This window comes from Hydractinia symbiolongicarpus, chromosome 2 (assembly GCF_029227915.1).
Source record: "Hydractinia symbiolongicarpus strain clone_291-10 chromosome 2, HSymV2.1, whole genome shotgun sequence".
Taxonomy (NCBI): domain Eukaryota; kingdom Metazoa; phylum Cnidaria; class Hydrozoa; order Anthoathecata; family Hydractiniidae; genus Hydractinia; species Hydractinia symbiolongicarpus.
This window is the reverse complement of record NC_079876.1, coordinates 25,340,964-25,367,280: the sequence shown is the minus strand read 5'-3', so window position 1 is coordinate 25,367,280 and position 26,317 is coordinate 25,340,964. Positions and strand designations below refer to the sequence as shown.

Below are 26,317 nucleotides of genomic sequence, written 5' to 3'. Positions count from 1 at the left end.
GTAGAAAAGACTGAAATTGTAAATTAAAGGGTAAAATAGGTAAGAATACTGAAAAAATCATTACGAATAAGATATGGAAAAAGACAGTGAATTGTGGAAATTAACTCCAGATAAACTCGGGAAAAATTAAGTTATGACAAACATAAGATAAAAGTCTGTTCAGCATACATAGAAATCGAAAGAGAATAGTATTAAAATAAGATCAGAATAATTATTGTAGAAGCGATTTTCGTTCTGTTAAAGCTAAATTATTAAATAATTTAGCACCAGATCTTGTGAATTCAAGCTTCAATGCTGGCAATTTTAGACAGAGATCGTTATTTCTCGTCCCTTTTTTTGTGTCATTGAACCTCAAAGTATTTGTCAAAGGTTTCGTGACATAACTCTTTGTTTAGACATTTTATAACCAGAGAACGGACTTGTTGTTCAAAACTCTTACGATAGGCTGAACTGGTGTTCCAACTCTCCTTTCAGCACGGCGTTCAATCGAAGAGAACTTCCGTCGTTGGGTTTCGGTGAAGCAGGTCTTGATAGTGAGCTGTAGGTTATGATCGGCAACATCATCATCTTGTAGATGAGAGTGGCAGCCTCGATGGTAAGGCTCTTTTGTACGTTGGACAGGATTCTCAATCGACCACATGCTTTCTTGACGGCTCGATCGAAGTTGGCTGTTAAAGACAGGTGGTTATCAAGCAGGTTACCAAGATAGACATACTCAGTAACGAAGTTGATGCGGGTGTTGTTGTAAACGGTATTGAGTTCCCTTCCGTTTCTTTTCAGTCGTTGGGAAGTTCCAAACAGCATAACTTCCGTCTTCCCTTTTTAAGGTTCAGCAACAGTTCATTTTGTTCACAGTATCTACTCACACTTGTCATATCCACGTTCAGGGTGGTTTGAATGTCTTTACCAGCAAACAAGAGAACAGTGTCATCCGCGTACTGAAAGATATCACACTTGCTGATACTTTCTTTTGTATCATTGAAGAACGTGATGAATAGGAGGGGACCTAAGATTGTACGCCAGTAACACAGCAGGTATTCGAAAGTAAACCATTTAGCTCAACATGTTGGGATCTGTTGAACAAGTAGTCAGTAAACCATGACAGCTCAGGTCCACTGATTCCATACAACATTAATTTTTCGAGTAGAATACTGTGACCGATGGTGTCGGGGTTTTTTTTTCGGATACCGCCATACAAAGTCAATCAGAGGATAAGCTGTTTTTTTCAAAACAGAAAAAACGGTCGAAAAATACTCAGCAAAGCAATTTACGCGGTGTTTTGCATCATCAGTTCTTGGAGAAGATACTTTGGGCTTGGTTGGAAAAATTGACTTGATAGTATTCAAGAACTTGCGCGAGTTCAGGCGGTTATCATTGAGCATTCTTTGATTGTAAGATGCTTTGACTTTCCGCACAGCACTGGTACACCGATTACGCTGAACTTTATACTCGTTCCAGCATGCTTCGTCGTTGTTCGCTCTTTCTCTACGTAGCAATCGGTCCAGGTAAGTATTAACAATCTTTACTTTTACTGAATCAAATAACCGTACACGTGAAAAGCAGCATGCAATTGGCCAGGCTTAAAGAAAGGTCTACGCAAATATATACCAACCTTCTTTATGGTGAATCCATAATACATTATAAAGGAAACTGCAATTGCCAGTAAGAATCTAACAATCAGTAACATCGGAAGATACAAACGATTGGCCTTGTACCATTTTAAAAACCATCCTTTAGAGGCAGATTCCTAAAAAGCATTGCAACACATCCGACTTAAACGTTAAAGCAGTGTTGTGGCATACCACATGGTGTTAATTAATATATCATTGAACTTCATTGCTGATGTAAAGTTTTATTATACGTTCTACGAGCATTACCCTGACGCATTACCATCTTACAACAGGAGGTGTTCTGTTTTCCACCGCTGCCCTGGCTCTATCTTTGCATTTCATTACAGCTATTTTATTATAAACTGCAGAACACGGAAAATCCCTCATTCTTAATTCACGAGAACATTTTAAATCATTTGCAGTGTTTCTTATTTAAAATCAGTGTGTGTTCGATTCTCGATGTGCATATTTAATGCATTAGAACCCATTGTAATATACAATTTATTATAATTAGGCACTTTATTTCGAACGGGTAATAAAGCACCTGTACCTGTGGAACACCACGTACCTGTGGAATAACTAACCACATATCCCCCAACTGGGAGGTTCTTGACATCGTATTGGAAGATTTTATGACAAATAAACAAAAGTAAATGCATTATTGTACGCCTTATAATAACGAAAGTGTTTCGCTGGGACTTTCAGCAGTGAATTCCAACAAGGCAAGAAGAGCCTTTCCCGCATGACAACATTTAAAATATTTCTCGTTTTGGAATTTAATAGCTCCTCAATGCGGACATTGTGGAGCTATTAAATTCCAGAACTCACATTTAAAAAGGGGAGGGAATAAAATTGTTATTTCTAGATAAAGGTACTTAAAGTGGATACCTTGTTCATGAACATCTACTCTGCGCAGGACTGAAGCTTGTTATGTTACCTCTGATGCAACTACCTGTGGAAGTAGATTTGGCCTATCAGAAGCTCCAGGTAATTCCTCTACATCTTACAATTGGGTAATTCGTAAGCACTATTAAGACGGTGGAGATTTGCATATGGACACCAAAAACTTACAAAAAATCAAACGAAATTAACCGGTACATAAATAAAAAATCAAGTCGTCCACTCAGTATTATGAAGCAGCTTCTTCTCCCTATATCAGATATATACTCAAAATTCATTCAACGAAACAATCTTTAACGAGGCATAAAACATGCAACGAGAAATCACTCAAACTGAGCGGTAATGACGCACATATTGTTTGTAAAAGCGAAAACACAAAACCAAGACGCAATAGGTACTGTAACACAATGCGACTCAACACTCCACTTAACAAAGATGCACAAACAAACGCTGCGTAAATGTTTCTGCAGGTTTTTGACAAGCACTCCCCAAAAGAAAACAATATAAAGAAGATCTTAAACCTTAACACTGTAAATGTGAATTACAGTTGCACCAGTAACAAACGGTCATATTTCGAAATTTATTGTTTTTTGAAATAACGTACTTGGATCATTAACTGATTAAGACATATTTTGCATTGCTAAAACATCGCGCTTACAGCTGAACAATGTATAGTTATAAAACAACATTCCTTGTTCAATCTTTTGGTTACATACCTCAAGTTACCAAAAAAGTTAACTCAAAAGAAAGCTGGTTATTTATATGTAATAGTAATAATTCCGGCTATCTTGTTACAAAAAATTGCTCAAAGAAACAATCGGAAATTCATTACATCTTTTCCAACAAGTTTTCAAGTAAAGAAAGCGTTGCACAATTTGTCACGACAAGAGATAGCTACTGCTGCCGCAACTGTTTGGTGAAAATGTTACTATAAATAGCAATTTTTTCAATGAACAACAGCATAAACTTTCAGCGAAAACCTTTGGGTAAATTCTGTTTTCATTTATTCAAGCTCCAATCTATTAATATTTATAAAAGTATACAATTTTATTTATTCTTCATCTCCATATGCCTTATGTCCGTAGCCATATCCACCATAACTGCCACGAGCACCACCATAACCGTATCCGCTTCCATATCCTCGTCCTCCATGACCACCAAGTGTATATCCACTTCCATAACCACTTCCATAACCACTTCCGTAACCGTATGATGGGTCACCATATGCTTTGTGTCCATATCCATAACCACCATGTCCACCTGTTACGCCTCCATATCCGTAACCGCTTCCATATCCTCGTCCTCCAGAACCACCAAGTCCGTATCCACTTCCATATCCGCTTCCATATCCACTTCCATATCCGCTTCCATAACCGTATGATGGGTCACCATATGCTTTGTGTCCATATCCATACCCACCATGCCCCCCTGTTACGCCTCCATATCCGTAACCGCTTCCATATCCTCGTCCTCCAGAACCACCAAGTCCGTATCCACTTCCATATCCACTTCCATAACCACTTCCATATCCGCTTCCGTAACTGTATGTTGGGTCACCATATGCTTTGTGTCCATATCCATATCCGCCATGTCCGCCGGTTACGCCTCCATATCCGTAGCCGCTTCCATATCCTCGTCCTCCATAACTGCCAAGTCCGTATCCACTTCCATATCCACTTCCATATCCGTATGTTGGATCACTTTCCTCATCTGCACAATAAATTTTAGTATAAATGTTTAGCTTTAATATGAGATTTTGTTATTTAAAAAATCTTTTTAACAACAGCCGTATTTTATTTGTCGACCAACGTTCTAACCACGCAGAAAACCTCAAACTACGAATTGCAATATAATTTTATAGTCCTTGCTGTGTTTGGTAAATTTCCATGACTTCTTAACTGGCTAACGCCTATTGCCCAATAACAATAATAAATGCTAAAACAAAATCAACCTCACTAATAAAAGGGCTATTATTGTGCCTTAATCAAACATGTAAGTTAAACTTAAATTTATTAAATAAGCTGTACTTTGATATGAAACAACTTGTCTTTACCTGCAAATGTTCCAACGAGAAAGCAAGCAAGAAGGATGCAAATCTTCATCTTGATCCTAAACAAAATAACTCAATTGAATTTATTTAAAAATAAGAGTACAAATGCACGTTGCTATAGAGAAGATAGAGAAAAGTATACAGAAACTGATATATTACAAACTTGCTAACCTGTGTGTGTTTTCTACTCTGAAAGCAGTACGTTTAAAGCTTTTTTAAAGTGGAACTGATTTTCAACATTTTCATTCGTCTTTTATACTTTTTTGAGTAGACGCCATGCTGGTAAATGAATGATTAGAAATATAATTTTGGTCTAGCGATAGCATATTAACCCATGTGGAAAATGGTAATGTGCGTTTTGTGGAACTCGTGTCATGGAGTTTTATTAAACTAACAATATCAAGCCGAAATCATTAAACACATCAGTACTAGTTCTTTAAAATTTAAGATGTTCCCCACAAAGTCAAGTATTACTTTATGAGCAACGTAAATGAATTGTTTTTAAGAACACACACGTTTGTTCCTCCCACAATTTTTACAGAAGCAACATTATATTATCAGATAATAAAGCCTTATAGCGGGATCTACGAAGTCTTTTTCGCATATTAAGGGTTCAGGATAAGTTGTGGAGTTATTCTCAAATCCTATCCCCTAGGAATTAGCAAGAATGTGATAGATGGGCTGAATTAGATTTAGATTTTTGCTTTTATTTAACAATAAACCTTTTCTCTTGATTTGTTCCCGAATTGTAGATGAGAAATACATGGTGTCATTATTTTAATTTGTTATGATTTATAGTATTGATTTATTAAATCTTGATTCTGCACAATCACAAAGTTGTAATTAAAAATGAGAGACGTTTAATAATCTAATTGTTGATCGTATTAATAATTAAAGAATTATTTTAGTCTTGTTTTTAGTTTAGTTTAGTTAATTATTTAGGTCTAAATTTCTTCTTTATTTCTTGTTATTATCTTTGCACCGCACTTTCAGCCAGCAGTGCGCAGCCAGTGACCAAAGTCTAGTCGTGTGTATGTTAAGTCATAGGTAGATATTTTTTTTAGTGTATTTAACAGCTTTCTTTATTGCAATTATGTCATTGAGATTATGCAGTTGTAATAATGGATTATCTCAAAGATTCAAGTCACTGCTTTTTCAGATTAGCACTAGTCAAACTATTCGTAATACAGCTTCCCTTAGCACTTACATCAGATTTTCTCACGTTCAGTATTCCATTCTAACATTTTTTCAATTAATCGGCAATGTTGAGGCTCAATCTATATAATAATGTTATTGGTAAATCTGAAGCCAAATATTATTATCCATGTCATGTCATAAAAAGCGTTGGCGATGCTTACATGACCTTTAACTGTTTCCTGCATTATAGACAATCTCTACAAATTTTTGCGTTTCTTGTTGTTTTTTTAACTTTAAACCTGACCTAAAATTCCTTAAATTTTGCCTCCACGTTAAATTATTTTTCAGGAACTACATGCATCACGTTGACCATTAGACTATGTTACTGGCGAATACTGTTATAAAATGTAAAATATATGCAGGTGGATAGTCCAATTTAGCAAAATACATCTTTTGGTAACTGTAATTAGCATAAGACGACACAAACGTTAACGATATATATGTCAGCTGCCGTGTATTTAAACCGAGGAGTTATAGCAACTACTTCAAATATTGAAGGTTTGACGTGTATCCAACATGTCAAACCTTCAAATCGCATAACTGTAACCTGCAGCAAAATTATGGAAAAACACGGCACCTTTATTTTTACCGTAGTACAGTTGAAAAATAAAACATTTGGAGTAAGACTTAATGAACAATGTTGGAATATGTTTGTCTGCTTCACATTTAAGCTGCATCATTGAAAAATGATTCACGCTGATAATATGCTATTGTGAGTAAATATGATAGGAGCTGACTATAAAATTTTATGGAAGAGAACACGTTGATTTTTTACTCATCATGACCACACAAAAATAGAATGTACTGAAAATGTTATTGCGCAAAAGGAGTAATTAAAATCTACTAACATTGGTTTAGAGATTATTAAGACATAGTTACTGTAACTACGATTAAAATGATCAATGTTTAATATTACGACACTACAAGCTATGTATCATTATCACACAATCTCCGATTTCTGCTTACAGTAATAGGTTTTAAACCCCAAGGTTTTCAGATGGTATTGTTTAATGTTACACAACAACTTTATTGTATAGCAATAAAAGTCATATGTTGACCTTAAAATTTATATGTTTTCCTGTATACACATTGTCAAGTTAAATTAAAACTCTTTCTTTTAAGCAGCTGTATAGAAAAATATATAGCAACTAGTCCATTACAGGTGGATAATTGACGGGTTCGCCAGTCTTTTATTTATTGCCTTTACTTTCTCTTGTTATAGCAGTCATCACTTTGCGTGACAGACGGACTTATACGGATATTATAATATAAATTAGAAGTTAAAATTTTAAAATATGTCTCAAATGACACCATTTTTTAACAATAGCAAAACTTGGGTCTCGATTGTGAGTGTTGTATGTTTATACAAAACACTTCCGTTAATTTCCGGTCCTTGCAACATCATTGCGAAAGCATTCCGATTGATGGACGTTATTTTTCTCAAAGATGTTGCCAAACTAGTTTTGAAAAAATGAATTTCGCGAATAGTGAAACCGAAAAAATGGAACATACTTTCGCGAATGACCACATTGGCAATTAAAGCATTCCGCTAATGCAAAAAAATTCGCGAAATTTAATTCTTGCTAAAATTTATTCCATTGAGGCATTACTATGTTCTTACACACAAAAGAATTCTATTCTTCTATTCTACGACGTCTAAATTTGCAGGATTTTGCACATTACATTACTTTATTATCAGCGTTATCTTCAAATATTCTAAGTTGTACTGTTAATTGTCTTAATGTTTCGATTAAAAGCTGGCCACAATGAAGGTTAAAATTATGGATTACCTTGTCTTTTGATCCTGTTAACAAATTTGATTACCCCTATTAGAACCAGGTAACACAGACACCGTGAATATTTGAGTAATCAGCAAGCGTGAACCTGTCCTATACTTTAATCGTTGTTTTTGTACCTTTTTTGTAGATAATACTTAAAACATATTTGTTAATACAGCACGTCCTGTCAAAGTTTTTGCCTCTGAGATATGCTAAAATTACATAACAATACTTTTTATTGCTACTGGTGGCTTAACCCGGGTAATCTCTCTAATAATAGCTGTTGCCTGGTCCTGCTACATAAACCTGAGAAATTTCTAAAGATTTCTATTACAGTCCGTCAGTAGTTTTAGCAACTCTTGTAGAGATATCTGCAACGTTGGTTGAGTATCATATTTTTTGTCGGTTTTGTTGTGCAACATGTGTTTCCATCAAAGTCATAGCTGTTTGTTTGTTGTACAACAGTTGCTCAACAATTTTTATGTTAAAGGAAACCGACCCTTTATGGGAAGATAGCTGTATTACGCAAAATGACCAATTTCACAAACGATAAACTGAGGAAGCAGTTGGTTGAATCTCGGCATAATCCATTATTACAATTTTATAATCACAAAAACACAATACACAACCTACAGGAACTTCAATATGTTAAGTACGCTAAACTAAACGAACCTATGATCAAACACACAAAGCTAGACGTCAATAACTGACTGTGCTCTTGCTGGCTGGAAGTTCGGTGGAAAGATAAGGATGTGAGAAATGCAGGTGAAATTTAGCCCCAAATATTTTTAAATCAATGATACGATCAAACACAAACATTAATCAACTAGATTATTTAACTTCTCTTATTAGAAAATGAAATCTGCTCTGATATTTAATGAAAGAGAAGGAACTCTAAATATTTTCCTAAGTTTGCAGGAAAAAGAAGTTTGTTTCAGAGGAACAAAAAAAGATAAAAAACTAATTTCTAAATTTAATAATCTTTCCCGACACATCGTAAAAAAAATTAAAATAATGACATCAGGTCTTTCTCATCTATGATTTGGGAACATATTAAAGTTTAACGTTTCATAAAAGCAAAAATGGAATATCAATTCACTTCACGTATCACATTTTTGATAATTCCCAGAGGAGTTGGGTTAGGTAATCTGAACTCTTAATGTTAAAAAAAAGACTTCAATTGATCAATTTTTCGCTATAACTTCCTATTTTCTGGTAGAAGTTTACTGAACGCTATCTTGAACGCTGAAGTAATTGTCATGTACATTGAATTATCAGCATACAATTCCATTCAACGCACTGTTAAAGAACATCTAGTGTTGCTGCTGAAACGGTTGTGTTAGAAACGGATGTTTGTATTCTCCAAAACAACTCATTTACGTTGCTAATAATCTGATATTTGACTTTGTGGGCAACAGCTTATATTTCTACAAACCAATTCTGTTTTTTAAACTGATTTTACTTCTTTTTTGTTAGTTTAATTACACTCTATCGCACGAGTCCCACAAAACGCACATTAACATCTTCCACATGTGTTAATATGCCATCGCTAGACCAAAATTATATTTCTAATCATTCATTTACCAGCATGGCATCCACTCCAAAAAAGTATAAAAGACGAATAAAAATGTTAAAAATCAGTTTCACTTAAAAAAGCTTTACTCTTATTGCTTTCAAGGTAGAAAACACAGGTTAGCAAGTTTTTTATATTTTTCTTCATATCAACGTTTAATTGTACTCCAATCTTCACATAAATTTAATTGACTTTCCTTGTTTAGAATCAAGATGAAGCTTTTGATCCTTCTTGCTTGCTTTCTTGTCGGCACACTTGCCTATCATCACGGTAACCGCGGTAGCGGATATGGAAGCGGATATGGAAGCGGATACGGATATGGTGGTTATGGAGGACGTGGCTATGGAAGCGGTTACGGATATGGAGGTGTAACAGGCGGATATGGTGGATATGGATATGGACACAAAGCATATGGTGACCCATCATACAGTTACGGAAGTGGACATGGAAGTGGATATGGAAGTGGATACGGACTTGGTGGTTACGGAGGACGAGGTTATGGAAGCGGTTACGGATATGGAGGTGTAACAGGCGGATATGGTGGATATGGTTACGGACACAAAGCATATGGTGACCCATCATACAGCTACGGAAGTGGATATGGAAGTGGATATGGAAGTGGATACGGACTTGGTGGTTACGGAGGACGAGGTTATGGAAGCGGTTACGGATATGGAGGTGTAACAGGCGGATATGGTGGATATGGATACGGACACAAAGCATACGGTGACCCATCATACGGTTACGGAAGTGGATATGGAAGTGGAAGTGGATACGGACTTGGAGGTTACGGAGGACGAGGTTATGGAAGCGGTTACGGATATGGAGGTGTAACAGGAGGATATGGTGGATATGGATACGGACACAAAGCATATGGTGACCCAACATACGGATACAGAAATGGATATGGAAGTGGATACGGAATTGGTGGCTATGGAGGACGAGGATATGGAAGCGGGTATGGTTATGGTGGTGCTCGTGGAGGTTATGGCGGTGCTCGTGGCGGTTATGGTGGATATGGCTACGGACATAAAGCATATGGAGATGAAGAATAAATAAAATTGTATATTTTTATAAATATTAATAAAATGGAGCTTGAATAAATGAAAACACAATATACCCAAAATGTTTTCGCTGACAGTTCATGCTGTTCTTTATTGACAAATTTGCTTTTTATAGTAACATATTTACATAAAACCTGCAGCAGCAGTTGCATTATTCTCTTATTGTTCCAAATTGTTGATCATATTTTGTCTTATGCTAGGCTGTTTTTCTTAAAGATTTGTTGGAAAAAATCTAGTGATTTAGCGGCAGCTTTTCAGCAATTCTTTGGCACACTCTTGTAAAAAGACGGCCAAAATTATTAATATTACATATAAATAGCCTTCTTTCTTTTGATTTAACTTTTGTCAAGTAACCTAAAGTATATAAGCAAAAGATTGAACTGGGAATGTTGATTCAGAACTTCGTAAGGTTTTCTTATGCAAAGTATAAGCTATGACTTTCGAATTACGAATCTTTTATTATTTTTGTAGCGTTACTGATGCAACTGCAACTCATTTTTTTTACAGTTTAATATTTTCTATAGTTTTCGGGATGTGCTTGTCAACAGTCTGCAAAAATATTGTTGTTTTTTCATCTTTTTTTAATGGAGGGTTAAACGTTATTATGATGCAGTATGATATGTTTTTTAGCTTGGATTTTTTGTTTTTGTTCATGAGATGTCTACTCTGCTTGAGTCTTCCTAATAATATGATTTGCTTCCTTAAGTGTTTTTTTCTTCGATGAATTTTGAGATTATCTGTTATCGATAGAGGGAGCTTCTTTAGATTATTTGATTTTACAGCGTTTGTGTGCTCCATTTTAACAAATATCAGCTTTTAAAACTAAAAAAAAATATTGTAATGTATATCTCGTCAGCTGTGTAGAAAGTAAAATGGCATATTTTTACATTTCTTTTCCAATTTACTGCGCTCAACGGAAAATAACCTTACTTATTTTTCCAATTTTCTGAGACAGGAAAGACTTACGAGAACCGTATGCTATCGTTAGCTGTAACGCAATATATTGCATCTATATCTCTTTTGAACTACAATACAACCATTTAATTACAACTGAAACGTTTCTGAAATCGTAAATATGTTGGATGCGAAAAACCCCAGTCTGGGGGAATCATATCCTTGGGCCCAATGCTGCGGTTACTGTATCTGGGATAAACTAATAGTTTAAATGTTAAGGTTTTGAGTGGCATGTGAGCCTTTGCATGCTTTCTACGAACCTTGAGCATCATGCATATAAAAAAGTTAAAGTATTTTCTAATGTGTTGCGCTTAACCAAGAACAACCTGATTTTTTTCTCTAATTTTTGAGACGGAAAAGACTCAAGAACTTCGACTAGTTGTGTCTCATCTTAGCTATGAGCAGAAGAAGTTAAAACGTTTTAAGTTTGTAAAGGTTAACAGCTTCACCTAAATTAACTGTGTATGTAATACGTGACCTCTATCGCAAGTGGTAGTACTGGTAATTTTGATCCATCTCTGTCATAAATTATAATGAAAACTATGTAATCATGTTATTTTCGGTTGGATTTATTAAATATTTGGCCATATCTTCTGCTAAGCTTGCGTAAAGTGATTCGTAAAGAGTTGTAAAAGAGTTTTAGTGTATCCAGTGACATCGTGTCACTATCGCTGTCCCTGTGGATTTAATTTACTCAAATCGCAGTTTGAAATCTATTATTTTGCTTTTGAAATGATTTGAACTTATTGCAGATGTTTTGATGTTTCCTTGAGTAATACATAGAGATTTTCAAAGATCTTGAAGTTATCAATTGACCATTTCGGTATAACAATTAATCGGAAAATTGGATTGCTTGGGACTCATTTGACACTTACGTTTATTAAATGGTAACACTTACATTACTTCCCCTGTCCTTTTCGTTGTCATTGACAATCCATAGCCCGGCTACATCCCATTAATGAAACGCTCTAGCTTACGCGTTGGGATTATTTCTATGGTCAAAACCTACACCGTCTAAGTAAAACAATATTTCTTAAGCAGTCCAAAACACGCTGACATTCTTCAAAACAAACTTTAGTCGTTTCTGTTTATATGCCTCAGTAAAAACTTTTAACTTCCGTTATTCACTATACTTAAATCTGTTTCTTCAGAAGGGGCTACGATTATCACGAATGTTTGAATGTGTGACATTCAAGGATGTGCGTGTCACTGAATAGTGCCCGATGTTGCCTCAAAATCACAAATGCCCTTATTATCAAGCGTTCGTCTCACTCGCGTACTTCTCAAAAGGGCAGAAGAAACAATACGGGGGAGGGACCGTTTTTGTTCTTCACCTGAGTGGTTTTTACACTTTAAACATTTGTGTATATAAAGATTTCTTTTAATTTTAACATGATGAAGTATACACAAAAAGCTTCGTTTTTTTTACATTAAAACAAATTTAAAGGTTAAAATACGTTTTTATTGCTATACAAAAAGTTTGTTTTGCAACTAAAACAAAACCATTTAAAAACGCCAGGTTTCGAAATTGTCCTGGACAAAAACTGTTACTTTGAGCAGATTTTAGATCGTTTTTGTACTGTGTGATAATGATATATGGTAATTCCCAGCTTGCAGTCCCGTAATAATAAACAGTAATCATTCCAATCGCTGTTAACTGTGCAGTTAACAGCGATTGGAATGATTACTGTTTATTATTACGGGACTGCAAGCCCTAACAGTAGCCATATGATAACATACTTAACATTCACTAAACCAATGTTAGCATATTGTAATTACTCCTTTTGCGCAATAACTTTTTGAATAAAGACTATTTTTGTGTGCCCATGATGAGAAAAAATATACCTCTTTTCATAAAATATTATGCTGCTATCAAACGTTTTAATCACATTAGGTGATTAACAACAAGAATCATCTTTTTATGGTTCAGGCTAATGTGAGGCAGTCGTTCTCCATACATGCAGAAAACCCATGGCTCAATAAAAATATGACTTCAGCCAGCACCTCAGGAATTGTAGAGATCGTTTTTCAGATCAAAAATCTTATTTTAAAAACATGTTGTTTTTAATCATTATTTCTCATACTTGACATGATTTAGACTCATGCATACTTCCATCAGTCAACCTCCAATATTTCTCATGAATTCTTACATAAAACTTGTTTCTAATTTGTTTTAACCTTTTTCAACTGTGCCACGGCAGAAAAACAGGTGCTGTGTTTTTTTCATAATTTTGCTGCGGGTTGCACTAATGCGATTCTCTCCAGTGCATTCATGATTTAATTTTCTGGTAGCTGCTATAGCTCCTCGGTTTTATTACACAGCAGCCTACATAAAAATCGTTTACGTTTCTCTCGTCTTATACCTACTACAGTTACCAAAAGATTTATTTTGCTAAATAGGACTATGCAACTGCGGATATTTTACATTTGTTGTAAGTATTCGACAGTGACAGAATGTAATGGTCAACGTGATGCATGTAGTTTCCAAAAATAATCTAGAGTGCAGAAAAACTTCAGGTTTGAACTTTGTAGAAGCAAGAATCGCTAAAAATTTGTGGAGCTGATTTATAATGCAGGAAGCAGTGAAAGGTCATGCAAACATCGCCAACGCTTTTCTATAGCATGACGTGGATAAGAATATTTAGCTTCAGACTTATTAATAACATAATCTTATAGCTCGAGCCTCAAATAAAATATAATAAAATGGAATGCTGAACCTGAGAAAGTTTGATAAAATGGTCGTTTTTTTCAAGTCAGTTGTGCGACTCTTGTATACGAATCGCTCAATAATCTTTATGTTAAGTAAGATACTGTGTACGCAAATTTCACCAATGCTAGACTAAGAAAGCAATTGGCTTAACCATTACTAGCTCATGATCCATTATTAGGTACAACTTTATAACCGAAGTAACAATGTTGAATTTGCTAAAATAAAAGATTTCAGCGTATTAAACATCGCGCTATATTCTGTAAGCAAGGTTATGCTTCGATAACTGACCGAGCTCTTATTTGCTAGAGGTATGGTGCAAACATAACAACGCGAGGAATTCGCAGAAATATTGAAATTTAATCTGAAAGTTAAAAAAAGAAAAGGAACTAGAACACGCAAACATAAAAACTATTTTAATGCATGCCTATTTTGAATCATAAACTAACTGAAAATAATGATACCATGTTTTTCTCATCTACATTTCGAGAGCATATTAAGAAAACATTTTTATTAAATCCCTAGAGTATAGGATTTAGGATCAGTTTTAATTTGAAAGTGAAACTTTAATTGATCGGTCTCTTGCTATAACTTCTTATTTTCTGGTAAAGGACGATATCATGAAATACAAATAAAGTTTAAGTACATTTATTTTTTTTGGGCCAAAATTTTTGGAAAAAAAAGCTAAATTAAAGTCACCAAATTTAAAAATTTAAGAGGGGGGCTGAATCAGCTAACTCACGTTATACACTGCTCCGCTTGCTCAACAGCTTGCTATTTTTTTATAATATAATTTTGAAAAAAGTGGCCAAAGCTGGCAGTCAGATAGATATTCAGCAGAAATCACTGCGGATGTCAGTGCCTCTTTAGAACCGGAGGCTATACTGGGATGACAGCCTTAGCAAGCAGCCAAAGTTATAAAGGTATAATGTTGGATCTGCATCAAACAGAAAGAAAATGTTACAATCACCTTCAGTATGTTACAACGCACCTCCCAACGTGTTGCAGGAAAACGTTGAGAGGTGCTGCATTATCAAGTTTTTTTATTGTTTCTTTTTTTAAGTAGGTAAAATATTTTGCAATGATTTTTAATTAAATGTCCGTTCCTTTTTCCGTCGTATTAAGTTGTAACAAGAAAGCTAGGTTGCTAAGGAACTGTGGAACTGATCAATCCGTGTAGTAAACGTTATTTCGTTTTGTAACGCTTCGCCGGCCTGTTTGTGAACGACACAACGCTTTTTTAAGCACGTCTGTTAAGTGAACCGGTTTGTAAGCCGTACTTCCCGTTTGTAAACCCCATTCCAAGATTTTTTAGGCCTGTTTTTAAGCAGCGCGTTTCAATTGTTAACAGAGCAAACAATAACGTAAAAAAGGCAGAACATTCATAGGTATTATATAATACCACTCCCCTTTTGGCCATGTAACGAAAAACAAAAACTTTAATGTTTATTATCGATTCATTTCAATCACCAAAATATATATTTATATGTTTCTTCAAATATTTTTATTTATTCCTCATCTCCATAAGCATTATGTCCATATCCACCATAGTTTGATCCATAACCACTATAGCTACCGTGTCCAGTACTTCCATAACCTGCATAACCGGAACTGCCGTATCCATAGGTATAAGATGGATCGCCATAAGCTTTATGCCCGTAACCGGCATAACCATGTCCTCCATAGTTTCCGTGTCCTGCACCATATAATCCTTGATTCCCATATCCAGAGTTTCCGTAGCTGCCATAACTGCTTCCAAGTCCATATGAGTAGGTTGGGTCACCATATGCTTTGTGTCCGTATCCGGAATATCCATGTCCGGCGTAGTTTCCGTATCCAGCACCGTATAATCCTTGATTACCATACCCAGAGTTTCCATAACTGCCATAACTGCTTCCAAGTCCGTATGTGTAGGTTGGGTCACCATATGCTTTGTGTCCGTACCCACTGTAGCCGTTTCCAGCGTAGTTTCCAGACACTACTCCATATGAACCGTAACCATATCCACCGTACCCAGCACTGTTTCCGTTATATCCGTAGTTGCTGCCCGCATGTCCGTATGTATAGCTGGGGTCTCCATAAACCTTATTTCCCCCATATCCTAGTCCATTGTGACTGTTATATCCATATCCATTTCCATAACTTCCATAGGAGGAACCTTGTCCATATCCGTAACCACCATAGTTTGAATATCCATATACACTGGGGTCGCTTTCTTCTTCTAAAGATAAAATAAAAAAAAATCAGAAGCTAGTTAATTTTTTTTTCAGTCCTTTAGCATTCAATAATTTTATTATAATTATACAGGACAATAAATAAAGAAAAAAATAAAGTTTTGTAGTAACGAATTTTGCGAAACTTACCGGCTAATATGCCGACAAATAAGCAAGCAAGTGCGATCAGAAGCTTCATGTTGATTCTAAACAATAAATCAATCAATAATTTACAAACATACAACGATGAGTTCAATGTTGTGCTCAATTCTGATTTGTTTTTTAGTTTTGTTAGTTTAAAACCGTAGCATAGCTTTTTTCAATGTTGTTAGCTGGTGGCATACCTTTGTATTCTTCTCTTGAAGCAGTACGTTTAAAGCTCTTTCAAGTAGGAATGATTTTTGGTTGTCGCTAACCAGCTTATATACTGCTACACAGGAAGTTACGCAGAGTGATTTGGTCTACTAATTACTTTGTCAGCGTTAGAATCCAACACATGTTTAAAGGCGTCACATGTGCGATCTTGCAATTTGAGGTTGAATTGTAAAGAAATACTGTATTGCTCAATATTTTGGAAGTTTGGTTATCCGTCGTGAGGCTACCATTTTGCAACTGCAATTTTGGTTATATAACACTAGGCTTTAGCACGTGAAAAATCCACGCCTGTCCTATTTTTCCGATCCAAAAATTAGTTCTTTAATACAAAGTAAAAAATTGGCTACTATTTTGAACAGAATATAAGTAAAAACTAAGGTTTTGCTTAAACTTTGTAAATTTTCTAACATTTTGTTTTTATTTTAATGCGACAATCTTTTGGATACACAGTGAATAACATTGCAAATTGTAACAAAAAAATTGATTGATGGGTTTCTGTGAGCTTAGAAAAACAGAATATAATAGCATTAAATGAATGTAGATCCTCACTCTTTAAGTGGAATTAGCAGAAATGTACCGATTCAATAACGACATATTTTTAATCTTAGATTAAATCTTAGATCAAAGGTTGTGCTGTATTAAAATTATCATCATGCTTTTGCATTTTGTTTTTATAAAACGTGATTGGAATGTGATATAAACTGTAACTGTCTTTAATATATGCATTTATTTTCCAACAGCTACATTCTTGGACGTAAAATGTCTAATGCCCTGCACCTAGCATGTTGCAAAATGGCTAGTTGGACAGTTTGTTAAGTTTCCCAGTAGCGCATGTTGGGTCCCGAAATTCATGTATAAAAGTCATCAACAACAAGTAGTACAGTTCGAGGACTTGAATTTAACCAAAAAACGAAAAAAAATGGTAAGTACTAAGTCCGCTCTGCACATTGACAAATTAAACTTGACAAACTGAATGAAATAAAAAGAAAATCATGTTCTAAATGTTGAATATTAGATACATATATTACAAGGTTTAATCTGACGTAGATTATTTAGTCGTGCTCAGTAGAGAAACTCTGTATCAACAAAGTGGGAATAAATCATTATAGATGTTTAATTCAGATTCAATCTTTCAACCTGCAATACCTCCTCACCAATTATATTGAGACTAGGTGGCAATCACGCAATTTGAACCTACGACAGGGATTTATTATATCTAAACCCTTATTATATGCTTATTATTGCTAAAGTCAACATGTCCGATTTTTTTGAAAATTCCTGGTACCCTTAGTAGACGCAATTTAAACACTTCTTACCTAACCTACGAATCTCAAAATGTCGCATTTCTGCAGCGTACTAGCTGCCCAGATTTTGCAAGCTGATGCTTGTTATAACTTTTAGCAAAGTGGCCAAGAAAACGCCGTTCTTTCAGTATTTTGTTAAAGGATTTCAGCTCAAAATTCGTGTTTTATTTTCTTAATTCGTAGAGTGATAAACTTTTTGCTACAAAAGTGTTTAACATTTTGATTTTTGTTATCTATTCGCTTTACCCTTCAGATTTTTATTTTCAGGTATGGGGTATTGGTGACGGGAGAGGGTATATTTTTCGTTACTCAAACAGAAAGTGAGAGAAAGTTGTGATACTAAAAAAAACAAATAACAACAGTTTCCTGGTGAGTTTTATATGCTTAAAATCAAATTAATCAATTTAAAGTATCACATCATTTAATATTTCTAAAAAAACATTTAAAACTAATTTCAAATATGGATATTCACAGGTAAAAAATCAAAAACATGTGAATATTGTGGTGTATGCTCAGCTTCTACCTCCTACCCTACGTTTTTACCATGTGGATTTAAGAGATGAGCAAAACGACATATCAAATTTATTAAAGTGAAGCACTAAAATGTTCCAATTACTTAATGACATGTCATTTGACCACTGCATAGTAGTGCATGTCTTGCGGGCAATGTTGGTAGTTGAAGAAGCCGCAGTGACAATATAAATATATTCGTTAGGCTATTATTACTGTATGCCTTGTAATTTTAAAGTACTACTCCTTCTGCCAAGCTTGTAAAAATAACAGTACTTAAGAACATGTCGATAAGTAAATGGTTAAAATTAATAATACCTAGGTTAACACTGTTTCTGATGGAATCAATACCAGTTTACTTAATACCCTTAATGCTCGATTAAGCGCCTTGGGTGATTATTTCAAATTTTGACTTTTAGGTTAAGCGCTTATTTGAGATGAGAGATAAATCGATAAGCGCTTATGAAAGAAATTCATTTTTGTAATGTGTAAAGCTTTCTTTTTAGGAAACTATAATAGTTGTAAAATATAAAAAATTAAAAACAGAAGATAGATATGTGTTATTTATAAGCAACGTGTGCCTAAGCACAAATGTTTATGGTTAAATTTTCTCTCCGTCAATGAGATGATAACAAACTGCAACGAAAAATAGATATAAACATATGGCCATTTATATTATAGATCATTTAAAGAACAAAGATGTTTTGGAGTAAAATTTACGTTCTTTTGATTTTCTCAAATAGGCGCCTGTTGAAGCTGTAATATTATATTTTAATAACATATTTGGAAGCGGTGCTTATAACAAAAATTACAGAAAAGGTTGGGCGTTTATTCGAGAAGGGCGCTTATATTAGTGTAGGCGTTTAATCGAGCATTTATGTTAAACTGGAAAACCTTAAAAAAGTATATTTCGTTTTTAAGAGAAATGCAACTAACAAAGATAATGTTTTCCAAATTCATTGATTTCTAAAAAACTTGATGCCATATTTTCGGCTAAATATAAACAGCATTTCGTCGCAAAAGAAAATCCAATTGCGAAATCATTAGCAATGAAGTAATGCGTTTGTGGGAATTATATGCAATCATGTTTGATTGATGATACATGCGTAATTAATAATGATTTTTCCTACAATGTGTAGCGGTTACTTCATCCAAGGCAAGGAAGGAGAAATAAAAATAAATAAAAATATTATACTCTCCTAAATGTACCTCTGCATTGTTACACTTCTAAACGTCAAAATTCCTTTCCTCAAGGTTAGGAAGAGAAAAGGGAAGGGAATATATATGCTATATATCCCATACCAAAAACATTTTTGGTTGGTGCGTGAAAGATTTTCAAAGATTGGAAGTGCCAATCAAATATTGAAAAACTACTCATAATGGCGGAAACGGGGTTTTTTAAATTTATTCATTTAGCCAAATGTTGTTTTTGCAGATTTATTTCATTTGTTGTTGTTTTTTTTAAAAAATGCATTTAGTCACCTAAATGAGGATATGCTGGGAAAGGGGGAAAAATGAAGACACAAAACACCAATGTAAATCTTAAAAAGACTTTCGTTAAGTGTAAAACTTCAGAATGTAGCTCACAACATAGTCTTGGATTCCATAGTTAAATGGCCAGCCAAAGGAAATGAATATAATTCACCTTGCTATGGTAATTTTTATGTGTTAGTTTTAAGTGTTAGTTTTCCTAATTGTTACAAGAAACTATTCTTTCTCTACTCTTCAACATCCTCCCCGGTGTTGATCTATGATACTAATTTTTTTTGTTTGTTTCTTTATTGTTTTATTTTACAAGAATTTTATATTTTGTACTTTTATTAATCACTTATCTATGTTTATAATAATAATTTGAATCGTATATTGGCATTCTTTTACATACAATTATAAAGAAAAAATTAACCATATTAACCTAATCTCTTTCTTGGTCTATGAAATTTCGTTTAAGTCGCTTTCCTTTTCTTTATAATAATGGCCTTGACATTACACAATTCCCCACAAAAATATCGAGACAGCGACACTTCTTGAGAAATTGTACGAAGTGATAAAAAAACATTCAGTTGCAAGTTCTCTACTATTGCAGACGCATAGGTTAGGTGAGCAACGTTTAAAATTCAATTTGTCCTTTAGAACAATTTTGTCGCATTAAATATTTGTGAAGCCACAGAGACCCTGAATTTTGAGAAAAATAGCAAACCTAAAGGACATTTTAAAAAACTTTGGATCTAACCAAATAAACTAAGATCTTTATCCATAAGTTCCATGTGTGAGAAGACTTTGTCAACTGGACAAGTTAATTAGTTAATTAGTAGATGGACTAATTCACATAGAATCAGCCCAGTATATCTTGTTGCATCGAACTGGGAAATTTGTCACCTATTTTCACCGTAATTTGTGTCTGTTTGTAGTTCTGTCACACTCGTTATAATTTATTCGCGAACGAGTTATATTATTTGCACAAAGTAAATGTTTAAGAAAAAAAAAGATTCAATACACTATAAGCCAAATTTCTGAACAATTCTAAGATTGGAAATGTATCCCTTTTTGAAAGCATATATGCTTGATATGAAAACAAATCAGCAGTCAATAAATCAATAACTATTATATTTAAGTTGTAGACCTTTTTAACACAGAATATAGTCTGTCCATTTTCTTCTCATGCACGCTAGTGTGTCAGTAGCGTCGTGAGTTACAAATATATGAATTAATATCAAGTAGCAGGTATGCTTCTTAATAACACATAGAAATTTTCAAAAAATTCAATTCGTGATTATCTATATTGCGCTATCCAACATGACAGTTTAGAGCCCTAATTAGAATCCATCATTTCTACATTTTTGAGTTACTTTGTTTTCTTTTTATAGCCTCGCAGAAGTTCCGTTGAGGGACAGTGTAATTCTTCATATACTTCGATAACTATTTTCGATAATGCAAAGGTCGATGAATAAAGTGTAAATGGTTCTGCAATTAAAGAGAGTTATTTGCACAAATTATTATTTCTTTTTCGTATAACCAAGTTTCCAAAATGTTGAGCAATACAGTATTTCCACAAAGTTTAACCTCAAGTTGCACGACCGCGCGTGTGATGCATTCAAACATGTGTTGGATTCTAACGCTGGCAATGCAATTAATAAACCAAATCACGTTCTTCGATTTCCTTTCCAATAGTATATAAGCAAGTTTGAGGCAACCAAAAATCATTCTCAATTGAAAGAGCTTTAAACGTACTGCTTCAAGAGAAGAATACAAAGGTATGTCACCAGCTAATAACATTGAAAAAAGCTAAGAAAACTCGCTGTATGTTTGTGAATTATCTCGTCACTTATTTGTTTGTGTAGGATCAACATGAAGCTTTTGATCGCACTTGCTTGCCTCTTTGTTGGCATATTAGCCGGTGAGTATTTTACAATTCTGCTGCAAACAGGCGACTTTGCATAGGTGACGTAAAATATATTGTTAGTAGGAAATAAAAATATCCTCCCAGGCATTGCCCTTTTGTCTCTAACAATTATAACTGTCATAAAAAAAATTACTTAAGTAAAAAAGTCTAAACTTGCTCCTGATTTCATGTTTTTTCTCTTTTTAGAAGAAGAAAGTGATCCTAGTGTATATGGATATTCAAACTATGGTGGATACGGATATGGACAAGGCTCCTCCTATGGAAGTTATGGAAATGGGTATGGATATAACGGTCACAATGGACTAGGATATGGCGGAAATAAGGTTTATGGAGACCCCAGCTATACATACGGTCATGCTGGAAGCAACTACGGATATAACGGAAACAGTGCTGGGTATGGTGGATATGGTTACGGTTCATACGGTGTAGTGTCTGGAAACTACGGTGGAAACGGCTACAGTGGTTACGGACACAAAGCATATGGTGACCCAACCTACTCATACGGACTTGGAAGCAGTTATGGCAGTTATGGAAACTCTGGATATGGGAATCAAGGATTATACGGTGCCGGATACGGAAATTACGCCGGACATGGATATTCCGGATACGGACACAAGGCATATGGTGATCCAACCTACTCATATGGACTTGGAAGCAGTTATGGCAGTTACGGAAACTCTGGGTATGGAAATCAAGGATCATACGGTGCCGGATACGGAAACTATGGAGGACATGGTTATGCCGGTTACGGTCATAAAGCTTATGGCGACCCATCTTATACCTATGGATATGGTAATTCCGGATACACAGGTTATGGAAGTACTGGATACGGCAGCTATGGTGGTTATGGATCAAACTATGGTGGATATGGACATAACGCTTATGGAGATGAGGAATAAATAGAAATTTTTGTAGAAACATATAAATATCTATATTTAGGTGATTGAAATGAATTGATAATAACCACGAAGTTTTTGCTTTTCGTTACATCATTCAAACAACACAGCATTGACCGTAGAGAAAGAGCATTGAAGGGTTTGACTTTATTTCTAATCGACCACAGTGGAAAGGTCTAGCTGCTTTATATAGCGTGATTGATTTTGATGTAAGTGTTTAAAAAAATCCAAGCTAAGAGTATGAAAGGAAGTATAAGTTATCACAGAAGGCTGCCATCAAATGCTAAGATGAGAAATACGTCATTTGGTTTAAGAATAGTGATTTTTTAGCAAATCACTAATATACTTATGGCAGAGGTAAAATTAGGACCCCTCCCCCTGACTAAAAACATGACCAACCCTCCCCCTCACAAAAAAGGTTAAAAGACTAAATAAGTATTTCTTACTTGGACACACCTCTTTTAAACACACACCGTACCTGGACAAAAATTGCAACGCTGCTTGACGGCTATGCCAAAAAACTTCACCACATTGTTTTTTTTTATATCATATGCCTTTTGTGTAACAAATCAACTAAAAATATGTTATGACGTCACTTTTGACGTTTATCGCTATATATCATCGTATATCGTCTCTAAATCTTTCTTACATTGGCGAAAAAACTTAATTCAAGACATCAGTCCACCATTATGAACCAATTATTCTTATTCATATCGGGTAATACTTTTGAGGAAAAAAATAGCAAAAATTTCAATGGTTCCAAAACTTCCATATTGTTGTGGTTTATTTTTTGGCGGAACATAAATAAGAAAGATATGATTTATCCATTCGGTTGCTAACACTTGTGCTGCAACTCGCAAAAAACATAACAAAAACGATGACGATTGCGAAACATCATCGCAATTACGGGCTAAAGAAGTGTTGCATAGAATCTCCAAATAAACACAGTTAGCATGCCTTAGTTAGTGAAAATAACAGAATTACTGCATTAATATCACCGCTATTGCAGTTATAAAAACCTGTTTATACAGTGAGCAGGAATTGACATATTGGGCGGAAAAGAAAGCGGTTAACTAATATCAGAAATACGCACAAAAAGGGAATCATTTTGAATTTAATATTCCTTTAAAATTATAGCTAAAATTATAATATTTACATTCTGTATTACAAACTAATATTTTAATATTTTAAAGTATTTCTTTTTTGTAATTTTCTGCTTTGACTACGCAAAATCCATGTCTCCCTTCAACGCGGTTCAGCAACGTGGAAATAATTTCATCATCGACTTGTCTTCTTCTTAATATTTGCAATGCAGCTATAAGAGTAGCAGAAAACACTACGGTCATTCACTATATGTTCTTATATTTCCTTGCAACAGCAGACGTAGCAAAAGAGACATATTGAGGCGAAAACGCAGAGGCTTTCAGCAAAATCCATAGATTCATTTACTTCTTCTTTTTTCTCGTATTCCGCAGCAATTTTTCTTAGTTTCAAAGCGGCTTCTACTTCTTTAACGCTATCCATCTCCATTGCTTAACTAGTCCAAGTGTCTTCGTACAGATTTTGTTATTTCGATTTTCCAAATTTCATTTTTATATTTGGATAATTCACTTGGGAATTTATTGTGCGCGCTTTTGGCGCCAGTTTAATTTGTCAAGTTACCTAAAGCATGCCAAGGCATGTCCACTGCCTTTTGTGCATCTTTCTTAAATGCCATAGAAATTAGAGTTTCTAGTCCTCTACTTTTAGAACCTTAGGCAGGCCTAGACAAGAATTTTATTTGTCACTATCATTGAAACGATGTACCTATCTCAAGGATTCTTATGGATACACTTTTTTATATATAAAGCTGTCTAAATTGCAGTTCTAAATTGCTCTATTTCACTCTTAAATACTTTTTGTGTGTTCGTTCCAAAAAAAAGGGGAATTAAAGAGTCAAATTTACGAATGATAGTGAATCGTTTTAGGATTAGAGGCAAATCTTGAGCCCTGAAGCTTTTTTTAAGTCCATACGTTTAAGAAGAGTCCACCGAAAGAATTTCTAACGCACTTAAATCTTAAAAAGAAACTTCCTGAATAAATTTGCTTTGATGTTCCCCATCTTGTTCTAAAAATTTTTGCCAGAAATTGGATTTTTTCATAAATCCTTACCAAAAAATTGACAAGACCAAAAATTTAAAAATTATATTGTAATTCGATCGAAGGTGACCTCTGCTTCAAATTGAGGCACACCTTGACCAGTGAGCTTTGGCGGCAAAAATAACGCCAATGAAGGAGCAATTGTTGATATCAAATTAAGCTGAAGTTTTGCACGTTTTTTGTTCATGCTAAATTCAATTTAGGCTATTCGGTAATAGTCTTTTCTCTGTTCGTACAACAACATCTTGACATCATTGCTGTTATTAATAAGAGGTTTAAACAAAATCGTTCATTAGTAGTCTTTGTCGTTCGAACTTTACCTCCTGCCGTAAAAGCAGTCGCACTCTATCGTGAGAAGATCGGTTTTTTGCAATCTTTCTTTTTCAAAGTCCTCCTTATTACATGCTAAATATTGAACCAAAAGAAGAAGTATTTGAACCTCCATAAACCGGATTAGAGACCAAAGAATTTCCACGTCAAAATGTCGACATAAAAGGCCGAAAGTTAGTCGTATAACTTATTTAGTCAGCAAAAATTGAGCTGGATTTGTTTTGGTTTTTTAATTCCTATGTTCTATGTCCAAATTTTTGCTCATTTAACTAAATTTTACTTTATATCAATTGATTTAGTTACGATGTTGATTTTCCAGTGCTGATTTTAAAGGGGTTACAAAACGAGTTGGTGGTTTTTGTCTTTAGTAACTTTCACGAAAATTGAGCTTTTTTCATGAAGTAACATGAAAATTTTTAAGTTTAATGGAAAGTTTGACGTTATTGAGATGAACTATCAAACACTTTTTTTTCTTCAAAAAGTGAAAAAAAGTAGAATAATCGTAAAGTTGATGAAGTTTGTTCGCGACCAAACTTTTTATCAAAAAAACTGAGTTTATCAAATCACATTTTGATGTTTGATGGCTGTTTGACGCATTCGAATCAAATTCCATTAAATAGTTGTTTTATAACCACTGCAAAATATGGATGATGAAGGTTCTTTCGAACGTTTTGGCGTTCGAATATTTGATTTTGTGACAAAAAACAAACGTTTTCATAGTGCCAATAAGTGCAGTGAAAAAACCTTTCTGAAAAATTGTCATCATCCTAAATCTGCCTTAAAATGAACTCAAAATCATCTATGGTCATTGGGAACATATTTCGCAACCGAAATCGACCTTTTATAATTTTTTATAATATTGATGAAGCCTCTTTACCTCTTCGTTTGAATCAATTGCGTGTTTTCCCTCGGTGAGGCTTTCCATCATCAAAATATATTAGCTCACTCAACACATCAAGTTTTGTTAAATCAGCCGCCGCCATTTTGCATTTTTGAAAATGAAAGGGTCCCAGATAATTCGAATGTGTTAATGAATTGACGCAAATGGAAAATCCGATTTCATCAAACCTTGGAAGTTTAATTTGGTCCCGTCTTAAATATGAAGAAAGTAAAGATTCGTAAATAAAGATGAACCCACCATATCGCGCGTTCGATTTGTTGTTGAACCTTTTCAGTCTGTAAATTTATTAAATTTGGCGCCATTTTTATCATAAGAAATCTTATTGTTCGAATTTAGACGCATGTTTTGAAAATGGAAAATAAAAGATTCTTGTTATTGGCAGAGACATATATTTATAAAGTTCCAGGAAATATTAC

The 26,317-nt window shown here is 34.5% G+C and overlaps 2 protein-coding genes across 2 annotated transcripts; one reads left to right on the top strand and one right to left on the bottom strand.

The window, feature by feature from the left end:
* Nucleotides 1-2,518: 2,518 nt before the first annotated feature.
* Nucleotides 2,519-4,793, bottom strand: LOC130630340 (uncharacterized). Its single transcript, XM_057443806.1, has 3 exons — nucleotides 4,732-4,793; nucleotides 4,564-4,619; nucleotides 2,519-4,220 (listed from the first exon to the last, which is right to left on the bottom strand). Exons 2-3 carry the CDS (start codon nucleotides 4,610-4,612, stop codon nucleotides 3,562-3,564), a joined length of 708 nt encoding a protein of 235 aa, XP_057299789.1. The 5' UTR covers nucleotides 4,613-4,619; nucleotides 4,732-4,793; the 3' UTR covers nucleotides 2,519-3,561.
* A 17,009-nt stretch (nucleotides 4,794-21,802) lies between these two features.
* LOC130630015 (keratin-associated protein 19-2-like) lies at nucleotides 21,803-22,534 on the top strand. Its single transcript, XM_057443412.1, has one exon. It carries the CDS (start codon nucleotides 21,803-21,805, stop codon nucleotides 22,532-22,534), a length of 732 nt encoding a protein of 243 aa, XP_057299395.1.
* The last annotated feature ends 3,783 nt before the right edge of the window (nucleotides 22,535-26,317 follow it).